This window comes from Neoarius graeffei, chromosome 13 (assembly GCF_027579695.1).
Source record: "Neoarius graeffei isolate fNeoGra1 chromosome 13, fNeoGra1.pri, whole genome shotgun sequence".
Taxonomy (NCBI): domain Eukaryota; kingdom Metazoa; phylum Chordata; class Actinopteri; order Siluriformes; family Ariidae; genus Neoarius; species Neoarius graeffei.
Genome location: NC_083581.1, coordinates 40,316,761 through 40,333,597, shown reverse-complemented (window position 1 = coordinate 40,333,597; position 16,837 = coordinate 40,316,761). Strand labels below are relative to the sequence as shown.

The window sequence follows — 16,837 nt, the reverse complement described above, 5'->3', positions numbered from 1 at the left end:
CCTATTCTGTCTTGGTATATTAAATGGTGATCTGTTGGTGTGAGTGATTGTGTGGATGTGTACTGATGTTTTTACACTCGTTTCTAAGACTCTGCTTGAGATTTTTTAAACAAATCTGTTGGAAACTGTGTTCTGCAACGACTACAGAGGCTTAAGGAGTCTGAAGGAGGCAGGCTGATATTGACCACTGTTGGAAAATAGGAGGACAAGGACAAAGGAGGAGCGAAGACAAAGAATAAAGGGATGAAAGAAGTGCACACCATCCAAAATGAGCATGGTAATGAATCAACGACCCTACATTTTGCTGTCTTTTCTACTGCCAAGCAAACCATACTGTAATTACCTATTCTGTATTTGGTTGCCATATTTGTTAGACTCTTGCAAGGATCTGCTCATGATTTTGCAACAAATCTATTGAAAACTGTGTCCTGCAAGAAACAGGAGGTCTTAAGCTGTCTAAATAAGGCAGGCTTATACCCATCACTGCTGGAACCAAAGGTACCAAGTGTGCCAAACAGACACACACATGGATGACGCTTGAAGTAGTATGTCCATTTTTACACCATTTCCTTCCAATTCCTACTCGATAGTGAACTTTCCCCATGACACAACACCTACCAACTGTGGATGGTTACAGCTTTCTTCCAATACGCGCGAAACCACTACATCTTTTCAAACCTATTCAAATCTTTTGATGTATCATGCTGCTCATGCTACAACACAGGGCAGCATAATACACTCAGAGGAAATTGATAACTATACTCTTCTTCATACATGATCTCACAGATGGCTAGTGTTGCTGTGACAGACAGGAGAGAGAGACTAATACCATCCATCTTACCCAAAGAGCATGGTCAATTCTGCTCTCTTGGACTCATGGCCATGGATGGTTGTGACATCATTGGGATTCAAACTTATTTCTCCTGATCATACGTCAAACACTTTTCTGTTGCGCCACTCGGGGAACCCCCGGGAATTACTTTTTCAGTAGTAGTGTGTGAAAATGTTTCCACTGAATATAACAGAAAACCTGGAAGGTATTGATTGTTTGGCTGCTTTATGTCCTTTTATGGTGAATAAAATGCATGAGATACTGAGGCTCCTAACTTACTCCTCAAATTGGTAACACTAGCCTTGCACAGGATATGTCGTCACCACCCCACAGAGACCTCCTGAGAACTCATTTTACTATCATGGGTACCATTATGTAATTGGAAATAGATGCATTTGCTCAACCAGGGCACGGATGGTTCTGGGTATGGATTAGCAATTGTAATGTGGCATACTGACTGCACTTTCTGGTGGAAAAGTGCTATGTGAAAGCTTCTGTTCCACAAAGTAATCTACATTTCATTCTGATTTTATGAACTGAGATTGTTTTAGGATGTGGTCTCATCAAAAATCCATCAAGTTAAGACATTTCTAAGCCAACAGAAACACTGCCCATCTGACTGACTAGCTCAGATATATAACGAACAAATAAAATTAGTGACCACATTGTGGAAACATTGTATCGAGAGACTGATCTGCGGACAGAAAGATGGACTGTCTGAAACGGTTGGTCAACAAAATGACAGAAATACAAGCTGACTGACAGAAATACTGGCCGGTGCTTTCCAAACCCGCAAACAGCTGACCAGCAAAAACAGATCTGCCATCTTTATAGTGATCGAGGTTACATTTATAGAACACGATGAAATGTTTTCCAGATCTTTAAAAAACATTCTTCCGAATGTCTTTCCTCTTCTGATGCTGTCTTGCTGTCACTCCCAGGCTCAGAGTGGAATCCCATTAATATGTTCTGCTTGTTTTATTTTGGTTTTCTAGCTAAGAGATTCCTGTGGAGGCTGAGTGACCCTTCTGCCCTCTGTGTTGTCTCATTTGTGCCTTGAATGAGACCGGGGGCTAATCGTAGGGTGTCTGGCTCAATCCATTCAGAAGCAGAGAGAAGGGAAAAGGAAAAGGCCAGCCAAACCACTGTTCAATCAAGGAGAGATACAAAATACCATACGCATGTATAAGTGTGTGTATTATTTTGCCGCTTTCAGATTATATGTACCAATAAAAGATTAGTTAGGAAGTACATAGGAATGCTGTATTTGGCTACAGAAGAGGTAACTGGCTCAAGATTTCACCATCATGTAGAAACTGAATGTTTTCAGTGCGGCATGTTAAACAAACTAGATGAAAAAAAACAAAAAACCACCATGCACTTGGCTTGAATAGCCAATGAATCCAAAGCCTTGTTAAGCCCCTACGTTTTATAAATCCATCACCAAGCAGCGATTTCATGTTTAAAAACTTGGCTCTTATCACTGCACATTACCAGCATCAGGAGAAAGGCAATGAAAAGTCAGGAGGAAGCAAATCAAACAAGCAAGACTGAGTAGAAAAGCCTCATGCTGGGTGATTGCTGTACTGGGTTAGAGCAAGCAGAGGCATGGCTCCTGCACTGACTGAGTTTCTGCGCATATGTCTGACATACTATCATGTACATTTAACTCAAATCTGGTGAGTAAGTGATTGTGTAGTTTTATGGCTCCCTGGGTTCCAGTAACTTATTTTTCGTGACTAGACTAATGGTAACTGGAATGTATGGATTGAAATGGAGCATTACAATCGGACAATGAGCACATTGTAGAACATTTAAAGTGGCTTTGCAGAATGCCCCATTGCTCATCAGGTACCCAAGGACTCAAACACACAGACTGAACCCAGTCAAAGGGTCATACGTAAAAACGAATGTTGATTTGGGATCAGATTTTACTTTTAATATCAGATTTAAAAGCAGCTATAGACCATATCAACATACTCAGACACTTCACATAAACATTCGATTTGAACATTGGTTAAATAAGTTCTACTTAATGCACGCCATTCAACATACAGTACTTACCATAGCATTAGGTTTAATCTGGGGTTAAACTGAGGTTAAGCCTTGGACTTGGAATTGTTCAGTGACAGAATGGCACATTTCAGGTGAGCTAATCTTGCATCAATTTCTATATACAAATATTTGTTACTGTATGAAAGTCAAAAACTGATTGATGATTGAGGTTCTTACTTGAAAGATGTATATAAACCGTAGTGCACAAGGTCATATGTGATTGCTAAAAAATGTTTCACTAAAAAAACTGAACAAGGTACAGAAACTGGGACAAAGCAGTTAACATCAGTTACACCTTTGTGAAAAAAAATGTTCAGTGTTCTCAGTGGTAACTTTTTAATCTAAGGAGGTTTAATCAACTTGAGCTAGACATTAAGAGATGAAGATTCAGGCCATATGAGAAAAGGGGGACAACTGTACAGTCTTTATTTATATGTCGCATATTCATAGTGTAATCTGCAGACCATTTGATCTGGTATATTTTTGCTCCCTAGAAAGGTCTTAAAATTCAGTCCTGTATACTGTAAATGAACATAACAGACCAGAAAGTGGCTACCAAACTAGCAACTGGTTCTCTCAATATCAAGCACATGTCACTTATTCCTCCTTTAAAAGAACACTTCACCTTAGTCAGATAAAACTGGATGGAAACGGAACAGAATCTTACCTGGCCAGGTATAGTCAGTTGAAGACAGAACTAGCACTTATAGTACCTAGCCTGGTAAGTTTGGGGGTATGAGATGAAAGAGAAGAACTAGGCCCTATTTGGCAAACTGGAAACAGGTTTTACCTAGTCAGGTCAAGTTGAAGTCATGCAGAGGGGAGTCACCTGCCCAGGTACAATCAGGGTAAGGGCGATGTAAAGCTTGCCCTGGCCCTGTAAGGCCAGAGAAAATGACGGATGGGGAGACACAACCAGGCCATAACTGATCAAGTCAAGTGTCAAGTGGAGATAAAGAACTAGATCTGACCAGGTCAGTTAATGCTGAGGGCTAGAGGTTGGAGATTGGGCACTTTGTGGTTTCAAACCATAACTGGGTCTTACCTGACCTGGTAAAATCAGGGAGAGGGGACATAAGGATGAATCAAGGCTGGGACTGAACAAAGACACAAATCAGAACTGGTGTCAGGTGTCCTACCTGGCCAGGTAGGATCAGGGAGTGGGATATGTGTAGGACTTCCCTATCCAGTTACGGTGGTGCTTGAAAGTTTGTGAATCCCTTAGAATTTCCTATAATTCTGCATAAATATGACCTAAAACATCATCAGATTTTCACACAAGTCCTAAAAGTAGATAAAGAGAACCCAGTTAAACAAATGAGATACAAATATGATACTTGGTCATTTATTTATTGAGGAAAATGATCCAATATTACATATCTGTGAGTGGCAAAAGTATGTGAACCTCTTTTATTAGCAGTTAATTTGAAGGTGAAATTAGAGTCAGGTGTTTTCAATCAATGGGATGACAATCAGGTGTGAGTGGGCACCCTGTTTTATTTAAAGAACAGGGATCTATCAAAGTCTGATCTTCACAATCTTTGCACTTTAAAGAAACAGAGGAAAATTCAGAACACTTGGACTACAAACTGTAAAGTGTTTATTAAACTAAACGGTACACCTGAGGAGGCCAAAATATTGGTTGTGAAAAACATCGAGGACTTGGAAAAGTATCAGTGACCAACATGAGCGGGACCATAAGCCACACATCTCAGAGGATTACAGAACAGGATTTACTGGAGTTAAATCGTTTGAGTACACTGATTACAAATCACAGGATTTGGAATATGACATAGACCCGGACAATAATTTCTTCTCTGCCATTAACAACAACTGCTGTTATTACACTGATGAACAGTTCAATCGAAGCATTAAAGCAGATGGCAAACTCTCAATTATCCACTTCAATAGCAGAAGCATGTATGCAAATTTCAATCTCATCAAGGAATATCTACAACAGTTTTCGCATCCGTTCAGCATCATAGCAATATCTGAAACTTGGATACATAATGTCAAAGGCACGGACTTTGAGCTGGAGGGCTATGAATTCAACTACGTAAATAGACAAAACAAGAGTGGAGGGGGCATGGCCATATTTGTTGATAGGGGCTTGAAATTCAATGTGATGGAAAGTATATCAACAGTAATTGACAACACACTGGAATGCATAACAGTTGAAATTTGCAGAGAGAAACAAAAATGTAATTGTTAGGTGTATATATAGAGCTCCAGATTCTAGTATTGAGGTCTTCAATAACTGGATAGAGGAAATGTTTTCAAAAGTGAGTCACAAAACAGTCTTCATATGCGGAGACTTCAATATTGACCTGCTCAATCCAAATAAACACAATTTTATCAACACAATGTACAGTACGGCCTTTTTCCCGAAAATTACTAAACCCAGCAGAATCACCTCACACGGAGCCACCCTCATAGACAATATATTCACTAACAGTTTTAATGACAATTTAGTAAGTGGACTATTGATAAATGATATCAGTGATCACTTACCAGTTTTCTCAGTTTATGAAACAAAATTTGCGAATAATAAACCAGAAAACACAAAACTTTTCAGACGACTTAGATCAGAGGAATCAATTAACACTTTTAGAAATGACTTGCTGGCACAAAACTGGGATGAAATATACCGACTAAAAGACATAAATAAAACATATGAGGAATTCTTGAGGATATTTATATCATTATATAATAAAAATTGCCCAATTGTTCAATACAGTAAAAAAGTCAAACATACAGTATGCCCATGGATTACAAGGGGTTTACAAAATGCCTGTAAAAAGAAAAATACATTGTATAAAGAGTTCATAAAACAGAAAACTAAAGAGGCAGAGGATAGATATAAAAAATATAAAAATAAATTAACTAATATCATAAGGGCTGCTAAGAAAGAATATTATAAGAAATTATTAAATGATAACAGAAATAATATCAAAGTAATTTGGAGCACTTTGAACAGTATTATAAAAAATGGGTCAAGATATACAAATTATCCAAGGTACTTTCTTAATAATGACAAAGATGAATATAATATGGATGTGGTAGTTAATAGTTTCAACCATTACTCTGTAAACGTAGGACCAATCTTAGCAGAACAAATCCCGGATCCAGGAACAACTGCTGAAAATCTGGGCAATTTGATAGATAATAATTATTTTTCAATGTTTCTTACAGCAGTGGAAGAAAAATAAATTGTTGATATTGTTGGGAAATGTATGAACAAAAAATCTACCGACTGTGATGACATTGACATGATGATATTGAAAAATGTTATTGATGGAATATCCAAACCATTCACATATATATGTAATTTGTCATTTCTAACTGGTACATTTCCAAACAGAATGAAAACAGTAAAAGTCATTCCTCTGTACAAAACTGGGAGCAAACACCACTTCACAAACTACAGACCTGTCTCACTACTTCCGCAATTCTCCAAAATTCTTGAAAAACTTTTCAATAACCGATTGGATAAATTTATTGACAAACATAATCTACTTAGTGACAGTCAATATGGATTTAGAGCACATAGATCAACATCACAGGCTTTAATAGAATTAGTTGAAGAAATCACCAATTCCATAGAGCAGAAAAAACATCTCATCTCATTATCTCTAGCCGCTCCATCCCTCTACAGGGTCGCAGGCAAGCCGGAGCCTATCCCAGCTGACTACGGGCGAAAGGTGGGGTACACCCTGGACAAGTCACCAGGTCATCACAGGGCTGACACATAGACACAGACAACCATTCACACTCACAGTCAATTTAGAGTCACCAGTTAACCTAATCTGCATGTCTTTGGAGGAAACCCACACGGACACGGGGAGAACATGCAAACTCCACACAGAAAGGCCCTCGCCGGCCCCGGGGCTCGAACCCAGGACCTTCTTGCTGTGAGGCGACAGCGCTAACCACTACACCACCGTGCCGCCATACAATAAATCATGACATATTAATAAAAAAACTGGAATGATATGGCATCAGGGGTATAGTTTTAAACTGGGTTAAAAGCTATTTAAGTAACATGAGACAGTTTGTGAAGCTGGGAGATTGATCTTCCTCATTTTTGGACATAACTTGTGGTGTTCCCCAGGGGTCAGTGTTAGGACCAAAGTTTTTTATACTATATATCAATGACATATGTAATGTATCTAGGGCGGCACAGTGGTGTAGTGGTTAGCGCTGTCGCCTCACAGCAAGAAGGTCCTGGGTTCGAGCCCCGGGGCCGGCGAGGGCCTTTCTGTGTGGAGTTTGCATGTTCTCCCCGTGTCCGCGTGGGTTTCCTCCGGGTGCTCCGGTTTCCCCCAAAGACATGCAGGTTAGGTTAACTGGTGACTCTAAATTGACCGTAGGTGTGAGTGTGAATGGTTGTCTGTGTCTATGTGTCGACCCTGTGATGACTTGGTGACTTGTCCAGGGTGTACCCCGCCTTTCGTCCGTAGTCAGCTGGGATAGGCTCCAGCTTGCCTGCGACCCTGTAGAAGGATAAAGCGGCTAGAGATAATGAGATGAGATGTAGTGTATCTAAAGTAATGAAGCTTGTCTTGTTTGCTGACGATACAAATATCCTCTTTTCTGGTGAGAATTTAATGGAACTATTGCAGGAGATCACAACAGAAATAAGTAAATTAATAACATGATTCAACAGTAACAAATTATCATTAAAGCCGCAAGCGGCCTTGACGGGCCCTCGCGCCAGCGGCCAAGGGGGGCGGGGGCATGCGTCCCCGCGAAATACCTTCCACAGCTTCTTCGGCAAGAGACATTACCACAAGGTAGTGGTGTGAAGGAAAAGCATTATGGAATTATTTACCAAAAACCCGTGTTGGAGCAATTGCGTCGGCCAAAAACAGCGCCCCCCATGGACGAAAATTCCCAAAATGTGGTATACATGACATGGGAGGTAGTAAGAGGGTGGCCGTGAAGTTTGACCAAATTTGAGGAAAGACTGGATTTTTTGCCCAAAAATAGCGCCCCCAGTGGCGAAATATCACAGAAATTGGGTAACATGTCAGAAGCCCAATGAGTGATTTGTGTGTGAAGTATGAGCAGTTTTGAGCAATTAGAAGATTTGTTATGAATTTTTAAGCATGTAAAATTTTGCAGTGAAAATTGATTGACGTATAACCTCTGAACGGTTTATGCTACGTGAAACGTATTTAGAAACTTTTGTCAGCCATGTCTGTAGATGATGTTTATCAATTTTGGTGACATTCCTATGAACGGTCTAGGAGGAGTTGCGCCGTGTTCGTGGCCATGCATTTCGCACAAAAGTGAAATTACCTCACTTCCTGTTGGGCGTGGCTAATGCATTGGCATTACATTTTTGTCCGGCTTAGTGAGATACATATGCGTACCAAATGGCATGCCACTACTACAAACTACATGGCAACCAGGCACCTTAATGCGGGAGGCCAAAATCACAACGAGTTAGGGGGCTCTATAGAGGCCCTGAGGCCCGCCTGGATCTGGGCTTCTGGTTCTCAGTAGCGGTGGCAGTCTAAGAAAAAGGAGCCAAATTTCGTGCGTAGTCGACCATGGCAAGCGCCCCAATAAGGGTCTTGTAAAGAGTTTGCTTGGCAAGTTTGACAGATCAGAAGCTGCAATATCATTTTTGCCATAACCAGCACCCCCAGGGGCGAAAGTGCACAAAATTTGGTGTAGATCTCAGGTGAGCTATGAAGAGTTTGCGTATGAAGTTTGATGACAGTTGAGTAAATAGAAGATGAGATATAGATTTTTGAAGAATAAATTTTTTGGTTTGTCCCATGTCAGTAGGTGGCGCTATGCTGTACATGAGCGATTATGAGTTGGAAAAATAAGTGTCTACAACAGCAATGTACTATCACAAGGTAGTGGTGTGAAGGAAAAGCATTATGGAATTATTTACCAAAAACCCGTTTTGGAGCAATTGCGTCGGCCAAAAACAGCGCCCCCCATGGACGAAAATTTCCAAAATGTGGTATACATGACATGGGAGGTAGTAAGAGGGTGGCCGTGAAGTTTGACCAAATTTGAGGAAAGATTGGAATTTTTGCCCAAAAATAGCGCCCCCAGTGGCGAAATATCACAGAAATTGGGTAACATGTCAGAAGCCCAATGAGTGATTTGCGTGTGAAGTATGAGCAGTTTTGAGCAATCAGAAGATTTGTTATGAATTTTTAAGCATGTAAAATTTTGCATCGAAAATTGATTGACGTATAACTTCTGAACGGTTTATCCCACGTGAAACGTATTTAGTAACTTTTGTCAGCCATGTCTGTAGATGATGTGTATCAATTTTGGTGACATTCCTATGAACGGTCTAGGAGGAGTTGCGCCGTCTTCGTGGCCATGCATTTCGCACAAAAGTGAAATTACCTCACTTCCTGTTGGGCGTGGCTAATGCATTGGCATTACATTTTTGTCCGGCTTAGAGAGATACATATGCGTACTAAATGGCATGCCACTACTACAAACTACATGGCACCCAGGCACCTTAATGCGGGAGGCCAAAATCACAACGACTTAGGGGGCGCTATAGAGGCCCGGAGCCCCGGCCAAGTTTGGGCTTCTGGTTCTGAGTAGCGGTGGCAATTCTCGGAACTGGTGCCAAATTTCGTGCGTTTTCGCCCATGGCAAGCGCCCCGAAAATGGCCCAACAGCGGAGAAAAATAAAGAAGAAGAAGAAGAAGACGGAAGAAGAAGAAGAAGAAGAAGAAGAAGAGGGCGTGGCTAATGCATTGGCATTACATTTTTGTCCGGCTTAGTGAGATACATATGCGTACCAAATGGCATGCCACTACTACAAACTACATGGCAACCAGGCACCTTAATGCGGGAGGCCAAAATCACAACGAGTTAGGGGGCGCTATAGAGGCCCTGAGGCCCACCTGGATCTGGGCTTCTGGTTCTCAGTAGCGGTGGCAGTCTAAGAAAAAGGAGCCAAATTTCGTGCGTAGTCGACCATGGCAAGCGCCCCAATAAGGGTCTTGTAAAGAGTTTGCTTGGCAAGTTTGACAGATCAGAAGCTGCAATATCATTTTTGCCATAACCAGCACCCCCAGGGGCGAAAGTGCACAAAATTTGGTGTAGATGTCAGGTGAGCTATGAAGAGTTTGCGTATGAAGTTTGATGACAGTTGAGTAAATAGAAGATGAGATATAGATTTTTGAAGAATAAATTTTTTGGTTTGTCCCATGTCAGAAGGTGGCGCTATGCTGTACATGAGCGATTATGAGTTGGAAAAATAAGTGTCTACAACAGCAATGTACTATCATAAGGTAGTGGTGTGAAGGAAAAGCATTATGGAATTATTTACCAAAAACCCGTTTTGGAGCAATTGCGTCGGCCAAAAACAGCGCCCCCCATGGACGAAAATTTCCAAAATGTGGTAGACATGACATGGGAGGTAGTAAGAGGGTGGCCGTGAAGTTTGACCAAATTTGAGGAAAGATTGGAATTTTTGCCCAAAATAGCGCCCCCAGTGGTGAAATATCACAGAAATTGGGTAACATGTCAGAAGCCCAATGAGTGATTTGCGTGTGAAGTATGAGCAGTTTTGAGCAATCAGAAGATTTGTTATGAATTTTTAAGCATGTAAAATTTTGCATCGAAAATTGATTGACGTATAACTTCTGAACGGTTTATCCCACGTGAAACGTATTTAGTAACTTTTGTCAGCCATGTCTGTAGATGATGTGTATCAATTTTGGTGACATTCCTATGAACGGTCTAGGAGGAGTTGCGCCGTCTTCGTGGCCATGCATTTCGCACAAAAGTGAAATTACCTCACTTCCTGTTGGGCGTGGCTAATGCATTGGCATTACATTTTTGTCCGGCTTAGAGAGATACATATGCGTACCAAATGGCATGGCACTACTACAAACTACATGGCAACCAGGCACCTTAATGCGGGAGGCCAAAATCACAACGACTTAGGGGGCGCTATAGAGGCCCGGAGCCCCGGCCAAGTTTGGGCTTCTGGTTCTGAGTAGCGGTGGCAATTCTCGGAACTGGTGCCAAATTTCGTGCGTTTTCGCCCATGGCAAGCGCCCCGAAAATGGCCCAACAGCGGAGAAAAATAAAGAAGAAGAAGAAGAAGACGGAAGAAGAAGAAGAAGAAGAAGAAGAAGACGGAAGAAGAAGAAGAAGAAGAAGAAGAAGAAGACGGAAGAATAATAATAATAGTGAACTCTTACAAGAACAATAGGGCCTTCGCCCATAGGGCTCGGGCCCTAATTAAACTTGAACAAATCTAAAGTAATATTATTTGGTAACAACAAAACAAACACACAAATAAATATTCAAATAGATGGTTAAAATAGATGGGGTTATTATAGAAAGAGTTAAGGAAATCAAATTTCTTGGAACAACTATTGATGAAAAACTCAGCTGGAAACCACATATAAAAAACATACAAAGTATGTATTTATATGCATGATCCAAAGTATCAAGAAGTATTGCAATATTAAACAAAGTTAAACAGTTTCTAGCTCATAATGGAGCGTCGTGGCTCAGGTGGATAAGGCACCATACCATAAATTCGGGGACCTGGGTTCGATTCCGACCCGAGGTCACTTCCTAATCTCTCCCCGTCTTTCTCTCCTGCTCATTTCTTGTCTCTACGCTGTCCTATCCAATAAAGGTGAAAAAAGCCCAAAAAATATCTTAAAAAAAAAAAACAATTCACTCCAGATTCTTTACTGTTCCCTGGTTTCACCTTATTTAAGTTACTGTGCAGAGGTATGGGGCAATAATTACAAAAATACAATACATTCATTATTCATTCTCCAAAAAAGAGCAATAAGGATTATACACAAGGCTGGTTATCGGGATCATACAAATACATTATTCTTACAGTCAGAAATACTGAAATTTGCAGATCTGGTGGACTATCAAACAGCACAAATATTATTCAAAGCAAACAATAATCAACTACCACATAATATTCAAAAACTGTTCACTGAAAGAGATGGGAGTTATAATTTAAGGGGTTTATTTAAATTTAAAAATTATAGGGTGTGCACAACCAAGAAAAGTTTTTGTATTTCTGTTTGTGGGGTGAAGCGGTGGAACAGTTTAAATGAGGACCTCAAGGGATGTCCAGACATGAAGCGGTTTAAAAAGATGTACAAAAATTTGATTTTCACAAGGTATAAGAATGAAGGGGATTAATCATAACTGGCTGCTTATTGTGTAATTTTTTTTTCTTTTTTGAGTCTTCATCTATTTGTTTTGTTTTTATTTTGTTCTCCATTGTGAGTGTGGTATTTGTAGTAAACTTGTGTGTAGACATATGGATATACACATATAATTAATTAATTAATTATATGATATAGTCATAGAGAATTGATATCTGAATAGTTGAAGTAATAAGTAATATACAGTGTATCAGTGGCGGCTGGTAGTCTTTCAAACAGGGGAGGCTGGTCGGTTACGACATTTCCAGATTTTAAAAGAAAAAACACATCAATTTTGCCCATACTCTTGCCTCTGATCTGGCTGATTGTTGGCAGCGTCACAAACTGTGAAATAACAGGTTCTTTTGGCCCATTAGCCTACTGTCCAATATACATGATGGTGGGGTTGGGGGGGTATATTTTAACATTTTATATTTTAAAATTGTGGCATGTTTAAAAATTGATCATTATTGAAAGCAGCTCTTTGTCAGGAACCTCAGCAGTAGAGCTGGGTGCCACACATTTCATTCAATAACACTTTCCCTATATTTTACTTATTTTGACTGAGAAATGTTTTATTCACAATTTTGATAACCCTTCACTTTTAATCCAGGTCTGTAGTGTGAAATGTTCTCGGCTGTGTTTTTGTTTAAAAATGTTTTCCAAATTGTAGCTGTGTTTAATTCATATCCAGATAAATATATATTCCAATATAATATACTCAGCATAAACATTTTAAATAGATTCTATATTTTTGGTCCATCCATGACATATTACTAAAGTAGCCTATTTACTGTTGTTGATGTGGGTCACTTGCTGTTAGCCAATTCACTTTCTCGTACCAGGAGAGCTGAAAGGAACGAGTATTATTCCCTACCTTTTTCACCAAGTCAATTTGAGGCGTTGGTCTACCCTACTCTTTAATTTTAATTTTTTCCTCGAAAGGAAGACTGGCAAATGGCTTCGCCAAAATTAAATCAGCAATGCTTGGCATCCGTGCGCAGCTTTCTTGCTAGCTGACTAGCCCCCTCAAGTTCAAGTTCAGTCACTCAAATAAACAAAATTTCTGGAACTAAGATAGCAAACTTGACAACACTATATTTACACTTTATTTACAATGAAAATATATACAAACTAAAAAAAGCTGGTAGAAACCGTATGTAATGAATGAAATCGAAATGTAAGCTGATCTCTTACAATACACCACAGCACTCGCGAATCCGCGTGGGACTGAACTGAAATTCACCGCTGCCTGTCTATAGGTGAAACGAGCTGTCAATCAAAGAAAATATCCGGCCGCTTTCACCAATCACCAGTCTCCTCGCGGAAAGCTTTGCCATGTCCCTCCCATGTGAGGCTCGGAGTCCGTGGGTGGGCATTTTCGCAGTATTTGTCCAATAATCATCTTGCATTTTGATATTGAAAAGCGCAGAGCTCCCAAATGCCATTGAAGTCCACTGAGGCTGGGAGTCCGTGAGACTCCGTGGGCGGGCGTTTTCGCAGTATTTGTCCAATAACCGTCTTGCATTTTGAGATTGAAAAGCGCAGAGCTCCCAAATGCCATTGAAGTCCACTGAGGCTGCGCTGCATCGCGCTATCACGAGGGCGAAAAACTCACACACACATTAAAGTTATAAGGGCATTTTTAGAGGAGGCTGAGCCTCCCTCGTTGTCTTAGAGCAATCGCCCGTGCAGTGTATGTATGTGGGGTGTACCAAGCCTTTCGCCCGTAGTAAGCTGGGATAGGCTCCAGCTTGCCTGCGACCCTGTAGAACAGGATAAAGCGGCTACAGATAATGAGATGAATGATAGGTGTGTGTGTGTGTGAGTATATATATATAAGGAAGCTCGATAATCAATTTATATTGACTAAAGTAGAGGGGTGGGATTAAATAAGTTTTTACTTCAGCCCACTCCTTTTCGGACATGTAAACTCAAAACTGCTTAGTGCGTCCTTGTTTGTATTTTTGTCTTTGTTTTCTTTTGTTTTGATTTTGATATATTATTATTACCTATATTATTTAAGGTTTATTTTCTAATTTAGTGGCTTTTTTCGTGTTTTTGTTGCAAATGTTGTTTTGTTTTTCTTGTTATCTGCTTATTTATTCATTGTTTGTTTACATGTTTGAAATAAACTATCATCATCATCATCATCATCATCATCATCACAACACATGTTTGTGGAAGTGTATCATAGCACGAACAAAGAAGATTTCTGAGGACCTCAAAAAAAAGTGTTGTTAATGCTCATCGGGCTGGAAAAGGTTACAAAACCATCTCTAAAGAGTTTGGACTCCACCAATCCACAGTCAGACAGACTGTGTACAAATGGAGGAAATTCAAGACCATTGTTACCCTCCCCAGGAGTGGTCGACCAACAAAGATCACTCCAAGAGCAAGGCATGTAATAGTTGGCGAGGTCACAAAGGACCCCAGGGTAACTTCTAAGCAACTGAAGGCCTCTCTCACATTGGCTAATGTTAATGTTCATGAGTCCACCATCAGGAGAACGCTGAACAATAATGGTGTGCATGGCAGGGTTGCAAGGAGAAAGCCACTGCTCTCCAAAAAGAACATTGCTGCTCATTTGCAGTTTGTTAAAGATCACATGGACAAGCCAGGAGGCTACTGGAAAAATGTTTTGTGGACGGATGAGACCAAAATAGAACTTTTTGGTTTAAATGAGAAGCGTTATGTTTGGAGAAAGGGAAACACTGCATTCCAGCATAAGAACCTTATCCCATCTGTGAAACATGGTGGTGGTAGTATCATGGTTTGGGCCTGTTTTGCTGCATCTGGGCCAGGACGGCTTGCCATCATTGATGGAACAATGAATTCTGAATTATACCAGCGAATTCTAAAGGAAAATATCAGGACATCTGTCCATGAACTGAATCTCAAGAGAAGGTGGGTCATGCAGCAAGACAACGACCCTAAGCACACAAGTGGTTCTACCAAAGAATGGTTAAATAAGACTAAAGTTAATGTTTTGGAATGGCCAAGTCAAAGTCCTGACCTTAATCCAATCAAAATGTTGTGGAAGGACCTGAAGCAAGCAGTTCATGTGAGGAAACCCACCAACATCCCAGAGTTGAAGCTGTTCTGTACGGAGGAATGGGCTAAAATTCCTCCAAGCCAGTGTGCAGGACTGATCAACAGTTACCGGAAACATTTAGTTGCAGTTATTGCTGCACAAGGGGGTCACACCAGATACTGAAAGCAAAGGTTCACATACTTTTGCCACTCACAGATATGTCATATTGCATCATTTTCCTCAATAAATAAATGACCAAGTATAATATTTTTGTCTCATTTGTTTAACTGGGCTCTCTTTATCTACTTTTAGGACTTGTGTGAAAATCTGATGATGTTTTAGGTCATATGCAGAAATATAGAAAGTTCTAAAGGGTTCACAAACTTTCAAGCACCACTGTAAGGTCAGGAATTAGACAGGGTCTAGATTTCAGGAGATCCTGAGATTCGAGAGAACATGACAACTGACAAAGTACCATAGATGGGCAAAACCAGGCAAAGTGGACCAAGGGATAATAGTCAGGAGAGAAGACAGAACCAAGCCTCGTCTGATTGGGTAGACCCACAGGGAGAAGACAGCCATGACTTACCTACACATGTCTTGCCATCGGAGTGCAGGGCGAACTTCATGTGGCAAGAACAGCGCGGCCCATGGTCTGTCTCCTCACAGATGTGCTGACAGCCGCCATTGCCATAGTTACAGGTCACTGAGGGAGCCAAAAATGAGAGTAAAAAGAAATGAGAACTCAAACCAGAATGAGCACAAACTATTCTAATTGATGCCTAACCTGAGCCATGGGCAGGCAAGTCCAATCATGGAGGACTATGTCACCGCATACAATCCTAGTGTTTCCAGTGACATTTATGTATATGGCCAATGTATTTATACAAAGACTTACACTTTAGCCACGATACAATCCAAGCATGCACCTAAGTAATTCAGAGGCCTTGCTCATTTTGCCAACAGTGGCTCTCTGGTAGTTCTGCGATTAAATCTTCCGATCACTCAGAATTTTAACCACCAATTAACCAAATGGAGAGTGAACATACCCATCTTTCCATTTTTCTATGGACAAATATATAGAACCCACAAGTATTCCATATGAACTGCACTATATCACATGAGATTAGAGCACGCTATGCAAACTACAATACGGTATCTACATACATTTTTAAGTGTTACTTTAGGAACTAAATGCGCTTTAGTGGGTAATATGTAATAGGCAAAATATAGAGTATTAAAAAGTCTCCATGGAACATTTTTTCAGTCTACAGAGGTGAGATTGAAAAGTGTGTCGACTGGAGCAGGCAGTTGATGACAGAAGGAGAGCAGGGTCTTGTCTCCACGCACACAACACACAACGGCTTTGTCTACACATGCCTTTTTAGTGTTCCGTCTCTCTTCTCATGTCCTTTTTCAGGGAGTAGAATAACACTTCTGCTTTACTGTTCTTCAGCTAGTCCATCTAGCAGACCCAGACAGGACTGACAGCATGAACTCGATGACACACAACAAATACTAAAAAGTTCTCCCTCACAGGCATACTATCTCCAGAGATTACCAACAGTACATCATGCACAAGTTTAGGACTTGGACTAGGGATATTTTGAAATATATTCATTGACAGGAAAAGTGTGTTTGGAGGGTATAAAGTCTATTTATTAAAAGTAGGATTTCAGAAAAAAAAAATTGGAACAGTAGAAATGCAGAAATGGAATGGAACAAAAGTATGTTGGT

The 16,837-nt window shown here is 40.4% G+C and overlaps 1 protein-coding gene across 3 annotated transcripts in view; it reads right to left on the bottom strand.

The window, feature by feature from the left end:
* scube3 (signal peptide, CUB domain, EGF-like 3) overlaps positions 1–16,837 on the bottom strand; it is a 233,417-nt gene that overhangs the window by 73,211 nt on the left and 143,369 nt on the right. For all 3 annotated transcript variants that reach the window (XM_060937716.1, XM_060937718.1, XM_060937717.1), the window contains exon 6: positions 15,690–15,806. In XM_060937716.1, coding sequence (XP_060793699.1) covers positions 15,690–15,806 — 117 coding nt within the window. The remainder of the gene's footprint in view (positions 1–15,689; positions 15,807–16,837) is intronic.